General features: G+C 40.4%; 1 protein-coding gene across 1 annotated transcript in view; it reads right to left on the reverse strand.

Moving 5' to 3' along the window:
* The window catches only part of GLIS3 (GLIS family zinc finger 3), a 551,611-nt gene that overhangs the window by 373,187 nt on the left and 158,597 nt on the right, over positions 1 to 19,827 (reverse strand). The window contains exon 4 of the mRNA XM_073634951.1: positions 9,127 to 10,234. Coding sequence (XP_073491052.1) covers positions 9,127 to 10,234 — 1,108 coding nt within the window. The remainder of the gene's footprint in view (positions 1 to 9,126; positions 10,235 to 19,827) is intronic.

Consider the following 19,827-nt stretch of genomic DNA (forward strand, 5'->3'; position numbering starts at 1 on the left):
AATATCCTGCTCCGTTTTCTTTATGTATAACTCTACCACTGCTACAAAAGTAGGTGGTGTGATATCACCAATCTTAACAAAAAACACCTAATTTAACCTTTTTATGACCGCATAATCATGGATCATATCCATGTCTAAATTGTATACAATGTAACTCAATGATAAAAGGGAGATTTCTGACACATCCACATAGAGGAAATAATATTAAAATAAAGGGATATTACACATGGCAATCTTCGTATGCGATATATGTTATTAAATGTCCTTGCGGCTTTTTATATGTTGGTGTAACAACACAAAAAGTAAAAGATAGAATTGCTAGACACAAATATTTAGTAAGGGATAAACTCACAAAATTGTCATTAGCTAGACATTATGTAGAGATGGGGCACACAGTGTCACAAGTGAAATATATGGTGATTGATGCAGTTCCCCTGAATAGACGGGGGTAATCGGGAATTGATTTTAAAAAGATTGGAAGTACAGTGGATAAATCGACTGGATATTTTACAACCCAGGGGCCTGAACTCTGATTTTGACTTTTAACTTCATTTATTTCTGTAGATCCCCATAATATTGGTAAAAAAATAAAATATTGGGAGGAGAAGGAAAGAAGCCTCTTCTAAAGATGATGCACAAGAAAGCCCGCAAACAGTTTGCTGAAGACAAGCAGACTAAGGACATGGATTACTGGAACCATGTTCTGATGAGACCAAGATAAACTTATTTGGTTCAGATAGTATCAAGCGTGTGTGGTGGCAACCAGGTGAGGAGTACAAAGACAACTGTGTCTTTCCTACAGTCAAGCATGGTGGTGGGAGTGTCATGGTCTGGGGCTGCATGAGTGCTGCCGGCACTGGGGTGCTACAGTTTATTGAGGGAACCATGAATGCCAACATTTACTGTGACATACTGAAGCAAAGCATGGTCCCCACCCTTCGGAGACTGGGCCACAGGGCAGTATTCCAACATGATAATGACCCCAAACACACCTCCAAGACGACCACTTCCTTGCTAAAGAAGCTGAGGGTAAAGGTGATGGACTGGCCAAGCATGTTTTCAGACCTAAACCCTATTGAGCATCTGTGAGGAATCCTTAAAAGGAAGGTGGAGGAGCGCAAGGTCTCTAACATCCACCAGCTCCGTGATGTCATTATCATAGAGGAGTGGAAGATGACTCCAGTGGCAACCTGTGAAGCTCTGGTGAACTCCATGCCTAAGATGGTTAAGGCAGTGCTAGAAAATAATGGTGGCCACACAAAATATCCACAGTTTGGAAATTTTCACTTAGGGGTGTACTCACTTTTGTTGCCAGCAGTTGACACATTAATGGCTGTGTGTTGAGGCATTTTGAGGGGATAGCAAATTTACACTGTTATACAAGCTGAACACTCCAAAATGGTGAGGGGTTTACTCACTTTTGTGAGATACTGTATATATATATATATATATATATATATATATATATACAGTATCTCACAAAAGTGAGTATATATATATATAAAACACACACACACATACACACACATTTTTGCATTAGTATTTTTTACCTCACTTTCAAGTTTTAAAGCCTACACTCATGCTTTGCTGGGGTTTTTCACCTTCCTCTGGATCAACTGTGGGTATAGGATTGGGTATATGGGACTGTTTGATATTATTTTTTATTTATTTATTTATTTTTATGGTTGAACTAGATGAACTTGTGTCTTTTTTCAACCTGACTATGTAACTATATAACTTAAAATAGATCACATTGTTCTGTTTGCCCAAAAAAGCAGACATTTGTTGTTTGCATGATTATTTTCCCGTCTGAGTCAAATACTTGTCTGCTGCAGTTTTTTGGATACATCTCCACTAGCCTAAAGCTGGCCATACACTAGTAGAATTTGTACTGAAAATGTTTGTTTTTAGAACGTTTTATTTTGTAATGGTCATACCATAACCAAATGTTGAGAGCACACAACATTTTGAAGTATTGTCGAATGACATTAGTCAAGTCTCTGTTGGCATTATCGAATGTACTGCCAACATTAGTATGTGAACGTTTGATTGTGTGGCTAGCTTCACATAGCTAAATCCTGCAATTTTACCCAGTCTTTCTGACCAGATTTCCCCAGCTCTATCAGGTTAGGGACCATTGGTAAGGTAACTTGTAAGTTTTTCCAAGGTTCTCAATGGGACTGAGGTTAGGGTCACTGCCTGGCTTTTGGTGCTGTTGGTTTCAAAACACAAAATGTACATTTGACTAGGGCCACTCTCCTCCTACACGGTTAACATCTACCCAGTAGTAGCAAGTAGCAATATAATTAGCCTATCCAACTTACCCTCAATCCTAAACCAGTCCTTAGTGATGAAATCAGTTCTATAACATACTTTCACCACCCTGTTTCACCATGTGGAAGTTGTTGCCAGATGTTGCCAGATTAAAGTGATTGTAAAGTCTAGTTCTTTTTTTCTGTTAAAATAACAAACATGTTATACTTACCTGCTCTGTGCAGAGGTTTTGCACAGAGCAGCCCGGATCCTCTTCTTGGGTGCCTCTTCTGTGCTCCTGGCCCCTCTCTCCTGTTGAGTGCCCCCAATGCAAGCAGCTTGATATGGGGCACCTGAACCGAGCTGCCTGCAGCCCCCTCTCTCTCTCTCTCCTGATTCGCTAACTGAGTTTAATTGAGACCAGTGGGAGCCAATGGTGCCATTGCTGTGTCTCAGCCAATCAGGAGAGAGAGTCCCAGATGGCCCTGGCACTCGTGCACATCGCTGAATAGAGATGTGGCTCAAGTAAGCATTAGGGGGAGCCGAGGGGGGCTGCTGCACACAGAAGGCTTTTTATCTAAATGGCTAGATTGCATTTAGATAAAAAAAAACCCTTCTGACTTTACAATCACTTTAAGTAGCATTTTTTTTTGCAACAAAGAACCAAGTTCATTTTCTGTTCCACATGCTTTTTTTGCAAACTCTAAATTAAATTTTATATAGATTTTTTTTTCAGCAATGGTGTAAATTTATTAGGTTAATTAGGAGCTACTTTTAACTTCAAGGTGAAATTTGGTGCATGGATTTTCCCAGGCAAAGTGGAAAGTCAAAAAGTCAACTTTAAAAGGCATGTTTTAGCTGTGTTTTAACAAAAAAATTGGAGTTGATTTACTAAAGGTAAATAGACTGAAGACTTTGCAAGTGCAGTTGCACTCATTTTCCCCAGAGCTTAGTAAATGTGGTAAAGTTCAGCTGATTTCTATCATCTAGTCATGTGCAAACAAAAATTCAGTTTTTTTTTTATTCTCCTTGCACCTGATTGGGTATTCTTTACAAAGTGAAGTGTTACCACATTTGCTAAGCTCTGGGTAAAATTAGTGCAAATGCACTTACAAAGTGCACAGTCTATTTGCCACCCCAAAGTATTCTACTGCTTTGTTTTTTTTTTCTCTAGACTAGTGGTCCAGCCAAGACATCTAGCTGGCTAACAGATGGCCACACTCCACAATTATGAAAGAATATGTAAAGACCACCAACATGGTTCAAGTTTTTTTTGTCTTTTTTTGCATGGTAACATTGGTGAAACATATAGGGGGTGTTTATAAAAAAAAGAAGAACCATCCCAGTGAAACTGCTTAAACCATTGGTCTGTGCGAATAAAGGAAACATTTAATGTTAAAAGGCTATATTTTCTCGAAGTGAAATGTTATTCGTTTATTAAAAAGAAGTGGCTCAGGAAAATATGGCATTATGCCGCTAGATGGAGATGTCAATAAGTTTTTATTTACTATGACCTTCAGCTCCATCTAGTGGTCATAATGAGCTATTTTCCTTATTCACTATATTCTGTATGAACAAAAAACATTTAACCTGGAAAGAAAATAGCCTAGTACCAATTGGTTTTGCCCCAATCAGCACAGAAAAAATGTGCATGCAGATTTACAGGACGAATAATTCTGCATTTTTTTAATAAATACACACTATATTATGAAATAATACCTGCATCAAGACTTTTGCAGGTAAAAGAGTAGTGGTCATGGGTACATCCCATGACCCAAGTTACAAAAGGCCAGGCATTTAGCAGTGGTAAGCAGATTGGCAGTCGACTTCCACTATTCTCACAAGCCTCCAGGAGGCCAATTTCTCTGACTAAATCATTTTAGATTCATGTTGCAATCTTTTAAAGAGTCTGACATTTTCACATCTCTGTAGTCCCAAGACAATGGTGATGTCTCCGACTTACAGTACTTTTCTGTTTACTTTCATCCATGTCAGTATTCTTCATATAACCTCCAGGGTGTCATTTTAAATTCTCCAGTTGAAGTCTAGGTTTTTCAAGCTGACCCTATATGACACATCTGGCAAAGCCCTGAGGAAGTCACAAGGTCAGTGACTTAACGCGTGGGAGGAGTCAGCTACTGGATTACATCTGTATAACAGATTTGGCACAAATACTTCTAAATTGTAGTCAGTACAATTACATCTAATGAATGTTCATTATGTGATATACCACCACTCTAGCACCTCATTATGTGAGAGGCCACCTTGTGTTCTTTTGAGGCCCCTGGCAGAAGAGGAGACAGAGATAGACAGTCTCTTAAATAGACACTAACCATTAAGATAGGTATCATCCCAAAGGACACCCAGGAAAAGAGAGGTCACCATACCCATACCCCAAAAAAGGGAATAAGCGCATTAGACCTAACAACATATGTTCTTAGGTCCATACCATAAGGTGAGCACATTGGATTGAAGGGGGAGGAATCCACTTGCATGATGGTGTGGATGTATGACATTCTTTGAGTACACAGTGGAGGAAGATGTAATTTGGACACATTAACTTTATCTCTGGGACAAGAATATTTTGTATTGGAACTACAGCAACTATTTCACAGATTTGCACTGTGACATGTGATTGATTGTCTTTGCATATATCAGTTTGCCTTTGGACTGTTTATTTTGTAGTATGGATTTAGGGGCGGGACAGTGGTGTAGTGGATAGCACTTTTGCCTAGCAGTAAGAAGGGTCGCTGGTTCGAATCCCAAGCATGACAATACCTGCCTGGAGTTTGCATGTTCTCCCTGTGCCTGCGTGGGTTTCCTCCGGGTACTCCAGTTTCCTCCCACACTCCAAAGACATGCTGGTAGGTTAATTGGATCCTGTCTAAATTGTCCCTAGTATGTATGAATGTGAGTTAGGGACCTTAGATTGTAAGCTCCTTGAGGGTAGGGACTGATGTGAATGTACAATGTATATGTAAAGCTCTGTGTAAATTGACGGTGCTATATAAGTACATAAAATAAATAAATGTTTGTTTTTATGCACATGTTACATATATCTATAGAATTTGGTGACACATATTGAGTTTCACGTAAAATTAGTTCTCTTAGGGAGCACCACATAATTATTATCGTTTACATCTCTCAAAGCAGCGGTAGGTGCACCAGGTGGCAAATACTGATTCCTATATGTTGCATCCTTCTCAATGTCTGGTGGTGGTGATGGTACATCTATTGGTAGAACAGCAATCAGGAAGGAGGGACAACCACAAATCATGGGGTTGAAGAGCATATTGACACAACAAAGAAGTAGCTAACCAAAGTAAATTTAACTGTGTTTACTTACTTATTTACTTTACCATGCCTAATGCACACCATCATCTTATTCTGACTCATCATCCTTAACATCATATAAATTAAAACCTACTATACATATTTTGTCTTTGTAAAATCTAGGATTCAAAGAAAAAATCTTCCCAGATGAAGTCCAATTTGTGTGATTAAGCAACATAATGAAATTGCATTGGTTTGCTTATCTCTATTTGAAAATTAGACTTGTTATGTAAGTTATGTGAGATCCAATCATGCATAAATGGCAACCCCTCTGGGGACTCATGAAAGAATCTCTTTTACGAACTATAAAACTAAAAGAAAATGACATCTATGACAAATATGAAGCACAACGTACCAATATGTCTCTTTAGGATGTGGCAATATCTAGTATATCCCTGAATAACAAATGCTTCCTTTGAAACAATGTAGAAAATATGCATGATAACAGTTTACAAATTACAAATCCAAACTGTTATTAAAAGTCATAATTTATGGTTCTAGAGTTTATTAAAAAATAAAAAAAGTTTTTACTTTGCACGTGCATAAGAGTATTTACCCTTAAGAGTCAAGTAAATCATCTTATTCCTATCATCAAAATATGTGTACAGAAATTTAGGAAAAAATATTCTTACAATAGGTAATTTAGCAACACATACAGTTTTTGCCTTCCTCAGTAAAAACAAACATAAAATCAGTAATAACCAGCCATAACCAGTGTAAACTCAGATTTTTTTTGTTGAGAAAATTTTCAAGTGATACCTATCAATTTCGGTAAGAAAGACATGGAAGAATAAAACTGAGATAATTGGCAATTGGAGTAAAAACTAAAGAAAGTGTAAAACCAAAATGTATAATAATAAAATCAAGGTGAGTACTATATGTTTGTATTTAGGTGCACAACATTTGTTTGGCTCATTATGGTGCACATTTTTGCCAAATTATCATGTTTAAAAAGAGTCTAACAAACTGCTATTTAAATCAACTAAAAAAAAAATCTAAATTTTAAATGGATATTACCATGGCTATGGCATATTACAAATGTGCATTTTAGAATTAAAGGAGAAGTCTAGCCAGCTGAACTTCTCCTATGGATCACAGGAGTGCAGTTCGTTTTGCTGTCCTGTGGCCCGTTTTCAGCAGAAGTCCACTCTCTGCTGACCCTCACGGATGTCAGTCCAGGCACCGTGTCATCACAACAATAAAGTCTGGATCGGCCAGGTGCATGGACTGACACCCAACTCAGCCTCTCAGCGAGCCACTGAGTTCCTGAGCTGGCCACCCCCTCCACAGCCCAGCGCACCAATGAGTGAGGAGGGGGAAGAGCAGAGAGCTGTGACTGATAGTCTACAGAACTCTGCTCACGAGGCTCTGAAAACCAAGTGATCATCGGTGTTCGATCACTTGGTTCTCAGTGCAGAGGTGCCAGGGGACAGATGCAGCATTAGACTGATGCTCCATTCACCTAGGTAAGTATGAATCTGAAAAAAACATGTGGACATACAGGGCAGGGTTTCGGGAGTGACCATGCAAAAATGCCCCCATTGCAAGCAGCTCGGAGAAGAGGAGGAGCCAGGACCGCCGGCAGGGTACATGAGAAGAGGAGTATCAGGGCTGCTCTGTACAAAACCATTGCACAAAGCAGGTAAGTATAACATGTTGCTATTTTGAAAAAATAAAAAAAATACGTTTAATATCACTTGATAAAATTATATTATGTGATAATTAATGAATACAAAAAAGCAATTGTTATGTGTAAAAATACAGTGTTTAATTAACATTAGCTATCAGATGTTTCTTGTTTGATATCCTAACTGACTGATTGTTATGTACTTTGGTATTACAAATGTCCTTTCTATTGAGAAATTTTTTAAACCATCAAAATCCTTTCATTTGATGCTTGCAAATTTGACAGGTTAAGACAACAGTTGGTCTTTAAACCATTTAGCAGAAGGGCCACTGATCTTCCTTCTTAGATCATTAAAAGAGGATTCTCTATAGTGTTGCAAGGTGTTTCCCTCTACCTTTACAGCTATGAGGGATACTGGTGGGGAAATCTCCACCAAGCCCTGGAACGGATATGACAGGCTGAACTTAATTTGTGGTGTCTTTCCTGTAAGTAGATCTTTTACATAATTCTTTTAAGAATGGACTACATAATGTCAGACTTGCTTCCTCATTCACCCTTCTTTTTGTGCTGAAATAGCTGAGATTAAAACACATAGATACACACTGGATACAAGCTTGTACATGTACTGTATGTCAAAAAAGGAAATGAATCATTGCTCTTCAGGTTGCGGCATCTTTTCATGTTTATTCAATAGCAGGAGGGGTCACCTCTAACATGTTTTGAAACATGTTAAAGGTGACCATTGGTTCTGTTCAGTAAACAAGAAAAGTTGCTGCAGCTTTGAGTGCGGTAATTAATTTCCATTTCTGATTGATTTGCCAGAATACAGGAAACTTGACTAGCATCCAGGACTTTTGCAGTGGAGCCTGAGATGAGTCACTCACCTTAAATGGCATAAATATGTTCTTGTGGGACTTGTACATGCATATCAGATAAGAGAGTGCAATATATTTTTGTTCACAGACTGCTATCTAACTGCTTACCACCCCTTTATTGCTTGATACCATAACGCAAATATGTCGTGGCAGAAATACATGTGCCGTCATGTTGAAATTTCTAGTTCCCTCTCAAGATTACTCTTAAAAAGTACCGTATGCAGCAAGCAGTTCTGATTTCAGTGACTGGTCAAGTAGTTAGGGATCAACCAACTTTTAAAGAACTCAGGATTGACAACCCCTATATTTATTTTACTAAAAACAACAAAGGAGTTTTCAGTGTGATTTCACCCTGCCCAAAAACTAGGTCTACGCAGATAAATATTCCACCTAAACAGTAAATAACACTATAGTGACACTGATAAAAAAACAAGTATATATCAGATATGAACTGGAAAAAAAACATATTATTTATAGCTTATCTGTATATATTCAACAGTTTTACTGTCATAAACACACACATTGTCACTGACTTGGAACAAATACAGAGGTCAGAAACTCCAAGTTCATGGGTTGCATATTTGCATACTTGATCCAATTCAATGATTAGGCAAATAGAGAGTCTACAGGACAAGCATAACACCTGGGGAACTGGCAAATACTAAATGAAGGAGAACCCTTATTTCTATCAGGTTGTGTTAAGTTTTAAAAACAAGACAAGACAATCTACAGTGTGATCTCATACTATTTATGTAACAGATGTTACAACCAATATTTTAGCAAAATTAAACATTATTGATGCCAATAAGCGCATTTAACACCTGGAAGATCTAGCGAATGCAACTGAATCTTTTAGATTACCAAGAAGCCTTATAGCTGCGTATTGAACATCTTCCAGTTATAACAAAGTAACACTAGCCTTCTGGCATAAAGTGCATCATGTTTCGCTATCTGTGATAGTCAGAATATTTTAAAGCAATGAACAAGATGATTTAAAAACAAGACTTGCATAAACTGATTAAAGTTTTCAGTACTTACCGTGCATTTGTTTGGTTTCTCCCCAGAGTGGACTCGCATGTGAATAAGAAGCTTATAACGTGCATTAAAGGGTTTATATCTTCTGGGACAGCCTGCCCAAAAACAAGCAAAGTCCTCCCCTTTCCTCTGATCTATATGAACCTTTTCTATGTGTCGCACAAGTTCTTCCTGCTGATCATACAAAGCACTACAGTCAATCCACCTGCAACAGTGCTTACCATTAAAGTCATCTATTTCTCCCTCCTCTTCAAGTAGAGGAACATGTGCAGGAGGTGGAAGAGACAGCTGGTGGGATTGATTTAACAAGTCATGTTGATGCATGTGTTGATGGGCATGATAAGGAGGTGGTGGGCCATGATGTGGAGAAGGAGCTGCTATGGGAAGGGAGGAGTGTGACGACATTTCAATTGTGCCACTTGGAAAGTCATCCATCCTTTCACTCTTTAAAACTCCCATTGTCTGTCCTTCATTTAGCCCTATGCCATGTCGAACTACCATATTGTTCATAACATCAGCTTGTAAATTGCTTTGTTCCAGCTGCTGCATTCGCTGATATTCATTTTCAGGAATGGATACATTATCACTGATGGCGAGAAGGCTTTTTTGAGAGTTTATTCCAGGACATGTTGGAGGAATGCAGCTTCCCCTGACTCCTAAAAAATGCCCATAAACTTCAGGCTGAGGTGACATAGTGGCTGGGGAAGCCCTTGAGCCATTTATGTATGCAACTAATGAGGTTGGTGAAGTTCGAATAATGGTATTAAAATCTATTCCTATACCATCAGACAAAGGGGACAACGAAAGAGCTCTTTTCTTTGATCGAGCTGAATGTGATCTTGGAGAAGAATGCCTTGGACTAGGATAAGGTGATGAATTATTCTCTAAACCAAATAAATATGAAGGCAATGGATTGGTAACAGTATTATTAGACATAGATGTTCCTGGAGGAATGCTAAGCATGTCACCTGTCTCACTACTATTCTGCGAACCATGATTAGAGGGAATGATCCTATATGCGTGAGACCACTCTTGTTTCACGCTCATTGTAGAATGACTTTCAGAAAGGCTTAAAGTTGTCGAAGCGAGAGATTCTCTTGACATTAGGGACCTAGAGGGGCAAAAATACAAGATCTATTTAGCTCTTTTCTTTTTTCGTGAACATAATAAATCTTTTATACATGGAAATGTTTATTTTCTCATTTAGATTGTACATTGTTAGAGTTACTTAAAATGGGAAAGTGTTAGTTCTCATGCATCACAATACCTTCTAAATTAGTAAAACTGTCAAAAAGCACAATTCTACACAATGTATGCTTGCTCATAAATTACTTTCAATTAATCAGTCTTGATGAATAAATCCCTGCACTAAACAAACATCAACACATGTTAATTTACCCCTCCCATGACTCTCTGCCAATACTGCAACAGAGGAAAAGTTTCATTTCCAAGTTCTAAACTGTTTAAATTGGTTATATTATGTATAAATATACAACACTTAGAAGAATGGGAATTTAAAAAGAAACTATAATAGTTCTGGGTAGGTTTTTATTGACATTTTTTAAGTATATACATTTTCAAACTTTTTCATATCCAGTTTCTTACGATATATAATCTTTGTAAATAAACATTACTGTATTATTAAAAGGACTTTAAAGCACCATGGGTGAACGAAAGAGGCATCACTGCAGAACAAGGTAGACATTTTTGGTAGATACCTCGCTGTCAGTGAAATAAAGAGCAGCTGCCAGCACCACAAATGACAATTGTAAATAACAGAGGATATATAGAAAGGTGATACAAGTGGTGTTTAAACCGTATGAGAATGACTAACGTTTAAACATTCAAAACGTGTGCAAAATATACATTGGATGTCTAGAAACATATATAAATATAAAGTGTAAAGTTATCAACGTTAAAAGTCCACACTCAAAAGGGTGGTTAAAACCATTGAAATAAAGTCCAAAATGGTGAAAAAGTATGTGACAAAAAGATGATTGAAGTGTTGATCCCGATGAACTAGATATCAACCTCAAGATATAAACAAAATAGTGCGTGAAGAATGATAAAGGAAACCACCACTGATAAAACTGAGGCTTACCAGAACATATAGATAAGGCATATGCCAAATGAGTCGTCAGAGCTTTGCGGTGACAATGCACCAATGGTTGGAAACGTCAGCGTTTGTGGATATTTAGACACCGGAAGTTAGTAATCTCACTTTCTTCCAGGGGACACAGGTCTCAAGAGGCAGAACTTCAGAAATATAGTCTGTAGCATGGATTCACAGATGTATGGCCATAAATGAAATAAAAATCCCACATAGTGTGAATCCGCAGCTAACTTGTATCAGAATTTGTATATCAATACTAATTTGATATACACATTCTTATACAAGTTATGCTACGGACTATATTTCTGAAGTTCTGCCTCTTGAGACCTGTGTCCCTGGAGGAAAGTGAGATTACTAACTTCCGGTGTCTAAATATCCACAAACGCTGACGTTTCCAACCATTGGTGCATTGTCACCGCAAAGCTCTGATGACACACTTGGCATATGCCTTATTGAGTCCCTATGATCCAGTATGCCTCAGTTTATCGGTGGTGTTTTCCTTTATCATTCTTCACACACTAATATGTTTACATCTGGAGGTTGATATCTAGTTCATCGGGTTTAATACTTCAATAATCTTTTTGTCACATACTTTTTCACCATTTTGAGACCAAGATAGAACTTTTTGGCCTTAATTCTAAGCAGTATGTGTGGAGAAAACCAGGCACTGCTCATCACCTGTCCAATACAGTCCCAACAGTGAAGCATGGTGGTGGCAGCATCATGCTGTGGGGGGGTTTCAACTGCAGGGACAGGATGACTGGTGGCAATCGAGGGAAAGATGAATGAGGCCAAGTACAGGGATATCCTGGATGAAAACTTTCTCCAGAGTGCTCAGGATCTCAGACTGGGCTGAAGGTTTACGTTCCAACAAGACAATGACCCTAAGTACACAGCTAAAATAATGAAGGAGTGGCTTCACAACAACTCTGTGACTGTTCTTGAATGGCCCAGCCAGAGCCCTGACTTAAACCCAATTTAGCATCTCTGGGGAGACCTAAAAATGGCTGTCCACCAACGTTTACCATCCAACCTGACAGAACTGGAGAGGATCTGCAAAGAGGAATGGCAGAGGATCCCCAAATCCAGGTGTGAAAAAGTTGCATCCAGTTGCATCTTTCCCAAAAAAGACTCATGATTGTATTAGATCAAAAAGGTGCTTTTACTAAATACTGAGCAAAGGGTCTGAATACTTAAGACCATGTGATATTTCAGTTTTTCTTTTTTAATAAATATGGAAAAATGTCAACAATTCTGTGTTTTTCTGTCAATATGGGGTGCTGTGTGTACATTAATGAGGAAAAAAATGAACTTAAATGATTTTAGCAAATGGCTGCAATATAACAAAGAGTGAAAAATTTAAAGGGGTCTGAATACTTTCTGTCCCCACTGTAGGTGCGTGCCGCAAAGTGTTTTATACTACTGGAGATGATATTGCGTGGTTGCAAGGGTCCCAGCGAGTGTCAGGTTGCTGGGACGATACTGCATGGTTGCAGGGGTCTCAATGAGTATGAGGTTGTTTGATATGATATTGCGTGGTTGCAAGAGTCTGGATGAGTATGAGGTTGTTTTGAGATGATATTGCATGGTTGCAAGGGTCTTAGTCAGGTTGCTGAGACAGTATTGTGTGGCTGCAAGGGTCTCGATGAGTATGAGGTTGTTTTGAGACAATATTACGTGGTTGCAAAGGTCTCAGTCAGGTTGCTGAGACAGCATTGTGTGGTTGCAAGGGTCTCAGTGAGTGTCAGGCTGCTGAGATGATATTGCGTGATTGTAAGGCTCGTAGCCTCCCTGACGGTAATCCCGAGTGTGGCTCGGGGTTAAATTTCAGTCCCATTAGCAGTAACCCCGAGCCACACTCGGGATTACATTGCAGGATCCTGGTGTGGCTTTACTTACCTTGTCCCCAGGATCCTGCGATGTCCCCCGCTGTGTCTGTGGGCTCTGTCTCCTCTGAAGCCTCTCTGTGCCAGGCTCCGTTCCCTGTGAGCAGCGCGACGCACGGGGGGTGGAGCCTGGTGGCAAATTCAAAAAATGTAAAAATCATAACACATACAGTACTGTAATCTTACAGATTACAGTACTGTATGAAATTATTTCACATCCCTTTTGTCCCCAGTGCTTTGGCCCATGCCCTGCATGCAGTTTTATATGATATAAACTAGAAACTGGAGATTGTCCATTGCAACCAAAAAGTGTCCCTTTATGTCAAAAGTGGCTTTAGATCAGCTAGAAAACAGCGATAGTAAATTAGAACACTTTCAGAATTGAGCGATAGTGAATCGTGGGGAAATGTATTTTATTATTATTATATTATTATTTTTTTAAATTATTTATATTTATTTATTATATTATAATTTATGTTTTTGTGTTTCAAACTTCATCATACCCGGGATATCTACTAGACTCTTGTTTGGACAGATTTAAGTGTGTTATTGTTAAGAATTACAGGCCTACAATATAAAACGCCAGATTTCCATGCAAAATAATTGTTCCGCTTTCAGCACCTAAAATCCGAAATAATCATACCGCCAGGGAGGTTAATGAGTATGAGGTTGTTTGAGATGATATTGCGTGGTTGCAAGGGTCTCGATGAGTGAGAGGTTGCTGAGCCGATCTTGTATGGCTGCAAAGGTCTCAACGGGTGTCAGGTTGCTGAGACGAGATTGCGTGGTTGCAAAGGTCTTGACGAATGTGAGGTGTGATTGTGTTTTGCAAGGGTCTCAAATGGGTGTCAGGCTGCTGAGACGATATTGCATGACTGCAAGGGTCTCAATGGGTGTCGGGTTTGCAGAGACAATATTGCGTTTGCAAGGGTCTCAAAAGAGTGTCAGGTCACTGGGATGACATTGCGTGGTAGTGAGGGTCATAATGAGTGTGAGGTTGCTGAGACGATATTGCGCTTGCAAGGGTCTCAACAAGAGTGTTGGGCTGCTGATCCGATTTTGCATGGCTGCAAGGGTCTCAACGGGTGTCAGGTTTGCTGAGACGAGATTGCGTGGTTGCAAAGGTCTCAACGAGTGAGAGATTGCTGAGACGATATTGCGTTTTGCAAGGGTCTCAAAAGAGTGTCAGGCTGCTGAGACGATTTTGCATGGTTGCAAGGGTCTCGATGAGTGTCAGGCTGCTGAGACGATATTACGAGGTGGCAAGGGTCTCGATGAGTATGAGGTCTGTCTTGAGACAATATTGCATGGATGCAAGGGTCTCAATATGTGTGAGGCTGCTGAGACAATATTGCGTTTGCTAGGGCCTCAACAAGAGTGTCAGGCTGCTAAGACGATTTGTCTGGCTGCTATGAATGTCATGGTATTGCGTGATTGCAAGGGTCTCAGTCTGGTTTGCTGAGACAATATTGCATGGTTGCAAGAGTCTCTATGAGTGTCAGGCTGCTGAGACAATATTGCGAGGTCGTAAGGGTCTCGATGAGTATGAGGTTTGTCTTGAGATGCTATTTTGATGTTGCAAGGGTCTCATGAGGCTGCTGAGATGGTATTGCATTTGCAAGGGTCTCAAATGAGTGTCAGGCTGCTGAGATGATTTTGCATGGCTGCACGGGTCTCAACAGGTGTCAGTTTGCTGGGCCGAGATTGCGTGGTGGAAAGCTTTTTTTTTATTTGACAAGTGAGAGGTTGCTGAGACAATATTGCGTTTTTGCAAGGGTCTCAACAAGAGAGTCAGGCTGATGAGACAGTTTTGCATGGCTGCAAGGGTCTCAACAAATGAGAATTGGGTTACTGAGAAAAGGAATAGAAACACCTGGCTTGTTTAGCGGCTTACCGAAACCCTAAGCGAGCAGTATAAGGAATAAGGACAACGTCCGTTCGATTCGTAGGTTCCATTGGGCGAACTAACAAACGACATGGAGACAACGAATGGTAATGAATTGATATGACATAAAGAATGTGGTAACGAATCTAACCTGCGACAGTGAGTCATGCAAGTGAGTTCGCGGCGGACTGTGGCGGCATGCAACGTATCGGGAAGGTGTGGAATGATGCCGTGCATGAGCCAAAACAACAAATTTTGGTGTAGTAAAACAGAATGAGAGAAGTGCGTACAAACAATTTGTAAGTTCCACTGCGGGATCTGAACACATGGTATGGGTGCAAGTGGCTATGAAATTGACATGACAATACATGGTAACGAATCCTACCTGCGACAGTGGCCATGCGACTGGGTCCGCATCGATCTGTAGCGGGTATGCAACGTATCCGAAGAGTGTGGTGTGACGCCGTGCAAGAGGCACACAAAATGACTTGATTTGGAAAGTAATGGGGGGAAGAACCGTGTATGGACAATTAGTAAGTTCCACAGCGGGAACTTAACACAATATGGGGGATACAACGAATGGCAAAGATTAAGACATGATGCGAATGCAAAGTAGTGACTCCTACCTGCGACAGCGAGCAAGACTCAATAGACAAACCACGAATAAGCAACCGCAACACACTATTCGGGAACAACAGACTCACGGACACGTAGTGAGCTGAAGAGTCGGCCTGGTGACGTAACGAATTGCGCACTGGAACCGACAAAGAGCATCGGCCAGTGGGCTGCTTAAATACCCTCCGGGGCTCCTCTCATAATTTCAGGCTACCATACTGGCCCTCATATATATATATATATACATATATAGCGAGAGAAAGAGAGACAGAGATGCAGTATATACAGTGGTGACGGAAAATATTCAGACCCCCTTAAATTTTTCACTCTGTTATATTGCAGCCATTTGCTAAAATCATTTAACCATTTCAGCCCCAGAAGGATTTACCCCCTTCCTGACCAGAGCACTTTTTACAATTTGGCACTGCGTCGCTTTAACTGCTAATTGCGCGGTCATGCAATGCTGTACCCAAACAAAATTTGCGTCGTTTTGTTCCCACAAATAGAGCTTTCATTTGATGCTATTTGATCACCTCTGGGGTTTTTATTTTTTGCGCTATAAATGGAAAAATACCGCAAATTTAAAAAAAAAACGATATTTTCTACTTTTTGTTATAAAAAAATACAATAAACTCAATTTTAGTCATACATTTAGTCCAAAATGTATTCAGCCACATGTCTTTGGTAAAAAAAATGTCCATAAGTGTATATTTATTGGTTTGCGCAAAAGTTATAGCGTCTACAAACTAGGGTACATTTTCTGGAATTTACACAGGTTTTAGTTTATGACTGCCTATCTCATTTCTTGAGGTGCTAAAATGGTAGGGCAGTACAAAACCCCCCCAAATGACCCCATTTTGGAAAGTAGACACCCCAAGGAAATTGCTGAGAGGCATGTTGAGCCCATTGAATATTAATTTTTTTTGTCCCAAGTTATGGAATAATGACAAAAAAAAAAAAAAAATTATAAAAAGTTGTCACTAAATGATATATTGCTCACACAGGCCATGGGAATATGTGGAATTGCACCCAAAAATACATTTAGCTGCTTCTCCTGAGTACGGGGATACCACCTGTGTGGGACTTTTTGGGAGCCTAGCCACGTACGGGGCCCCGAAAACCAAACACCACCTTCAGGATTTCTAAGGGCGTAAATTTTTGATTTCACGCCTCACTACCTATCACAGTTTTGAAGGCCATAAAATGCCAGGACAGTTCAACCCCCCCCCAAATGACCCCATTTTGGAAAGTAGACACCCAAAGCTATTTACTGAGAGGCATGATGAGTATTTTGCAGCTCTCATTTGTTTTTGAAAATGAAGAAAGAAAAGAAAAATTTTTTTTTTCTTTTTTCAATTTTCAAAACTTTGTGACAAAAAGCGAGGTCTGCAAAATACCTCCCTAACTAGCGTCACCAGTGACATTAATACAGCGATCAGAAAAACAATTGCTTAGTGAAACTGGCGAGGGGGGGTGATCACGGGGTTAAAACTTTATTAGGGGGGGTTGGGGGGGTACCCTAGACCTAAAGGGGGATAATACTACCTGCCCTACCACATTAACTGTCACAAACTGACACCAATGCAGTAATCAGAAAAAAAAACTGCTTGGTGTCACGGTGACAGGGGGAGGGGTGATTAGGGGGTGATCAAGGGGCGATCGGGGGGTGATGGGGGGTGTAAAGTATGCCTGGTGTGTTTTACTGTGTGTGTTGTGTTGGTGCACTCACTCAGGTGTCTTCTATCCTCGGCGCCAGAACGGAAAATACCGAGCCGAGGAGCGATGACATCACTTCCTCTGCCGCTGTTTACTATACAGCAGCAGAGGAAGATTTTAATTCGTTGGGAGCAATCGTGAGGGGGTGGCCATAAATGAGTGGTCTCCCCTAACGAAGCCGACCGCTTTGGGCACCAGGGGGGGCGCGATGCGCCCCCCACCCACGGGAGGCAGATCACATACCAGGTACGTGATTTTGCCTGCCCGTGCCATTCTGCCGCAGTATATCTAGGCAGTCGGCAAGTGGTTAAGTTCATTTTTTTTCCTCATTAATGTACACACAGCACCCCATATTGACAGAAGAACACAGAATTGTTGACATTTTTGCAGATTTATTAAAAAAGAAAAACTGAAATATCACATGGTCCTAAGTATTCAGGCCCTTTGCTGTGACACTCATATATTTAACTCAGGTGCTGTCCATTTCTTCTGATCATCCTTGAGATGGTTCTACACCTTCATTTGAATCCAGCTGTGTTTGATTATACTGATTGGACTTGATTAGGAAAGCCACACACCTGTCTATATAAGCCCTTATAGCTCACAGTGCATGTCAGAGCAAATGAGAATCATGAGGTCAAAGGAACTGCCTGAAGAGCTCAGAGACAGAATTGTGGCAAGGCACAGATCTGGCCAAGGTTGCAAAAAAAATTCTGCTGCACTTAAGGTTCCTAAGAGCACAGTGGCCTCCATAATCCTTAAATGGAAGACATTTGGGATGACCAGAACCCTTCCTAGAGCTGGCCTTCCGGCCAAACTGAGCTATCGGGGGAGAAGAGCCTTGGTGAGAGAGGTAAAGAAGAACCTAAAGATCACTGTGGCTGAGCTCCAGCGATGTTTTTAATAAATCTGAAAAAATGTCAACAATTCTATGTTTTTCTGTCAATATGGAGTGCTGTGTGTACATTAATGAGGAAAGAAATTAACTTAAATAATTTTCGCAAATGGCTGCAATAGAACAAAGAGTGAAAAATTTAAGGGGATCTGAATACTTTCCCTCCCCACTGTATACAGTCAGGTCCATAAATATTGGGACATTGACACAATTCTAATCTTTTTGGCTCTATACACCACCACAATGGATTTGAAATGAAATGAACAAGATGTGTCTTAACTGCAGACTTTCAGCTTTAATTTGAGGGTATTTACATCCAAATCAGGTGACCGGTGTAGGAATTACAACAGTTTGTATATGTGCCTCCCACTTTTTAAGGGACCAAAAGTAAAGGGACAATTGGCTGCTCAGCTGTTCCATGGCCAGGTGTGTGTTATTCTCTCATTATCCCATTTACAAGGAGCAGATAAAAGGTCCAGAGTTAATTTCAAGTGTGCTATTTGCATTTGGAATCTTTTGCTGTCAACTCTCAATATGAGATCCAAAGAGCTGTCAATATCAGTGAAGCAAGCCATCATTAGGCTGAAAAAACAAAATAAACCCATCAGAGAGATAGAAAAAACATTAGGTGTAGCCAAATCAACTGTTTGGAACATCCTTAAAAAGAAAGAACACACCGGTGAGCTCAACAACACCAAAAGACCCGGAAGACCACAGAAAACAACTGTGGTGGATGACTGAAGAATTCTTTCCCTGGTGAAGAAAACACCCTTCACAACAGTTGTCCAGATCAAGAACACTCTCCAGGAGGTAGGTGTATGTGCGTCAAAGTCAACAATCAAGAGAAGACTTCTCCAGAGTGAATACAGAGGGTTCACCACAAGATGTAAACCATTGGTGAGCCTCAAAAACAGGAAGGCCAGATTAGAGTTTGCCAAACAACATCTAATGCCGCGTACACACGGTCGGACTTTTCGTCTACAAAAGTCCGACAGCCTGTCCGACAGACTTCCGGCGGACTTTCAGCGGACTTGCAGCAGACTTTCTAACGAACGGACTTGCCTACACACGACCACACAAAAGTCCGACGGATTCGTACGTGATGACGTACACCGGACTAAAATAAGGAAGTTCATAGCCGGTAGCCAATAGCTGCCCTAGCATGGGTTTTTGTCCGTCGGACTAGCATACAGACGAGCGGACTTCGGGGTCCGTCGTACTTACGACGTAAAGATTTGAAGCATGCTTCAAATCTAAAGTCCGTCGGATTTTAGGCTAAAAAAGTCCGTTGAAAGTCCGGAGAAGCCCACACACGATCGGATTACCAGCCAGCTTTAGTCCGTCAGCGTCCGTTGGACTTTTGTAGACGAAAAGTCCGACCGTGTGTACGCGGCATAAAAAAGCCTTCACGGTTCTGGAACAACATCCTATGGACAGATGAGACAAAGATCAACTTGTACCAGAGTGATGAGAAGAGAAGAGTATGGAGAAGGAAAGGCACTGCTCATGATCCAAAGCATACCACCTCATCAGTGAAGCATGGTGGTGGTAGTGTCATGGCATGGGCATGTATGGCTGCCAATGGAACTGTTTC

The sequence above is a fragment of the Aquarana catesbeiana genome, linkage group LG01 (assembly GCF_042186555.1).
Source record: "Aquarana catesbeiana isolate 2022-GZ linkage group LG01, ASM4218655v1, whole genome shotgun sequence".
NCBI lineage: Eukaryota > Metazoa > Chordata > Amphibia > Anura > Ranidae > Aquarana > Aquarana catesbeiana.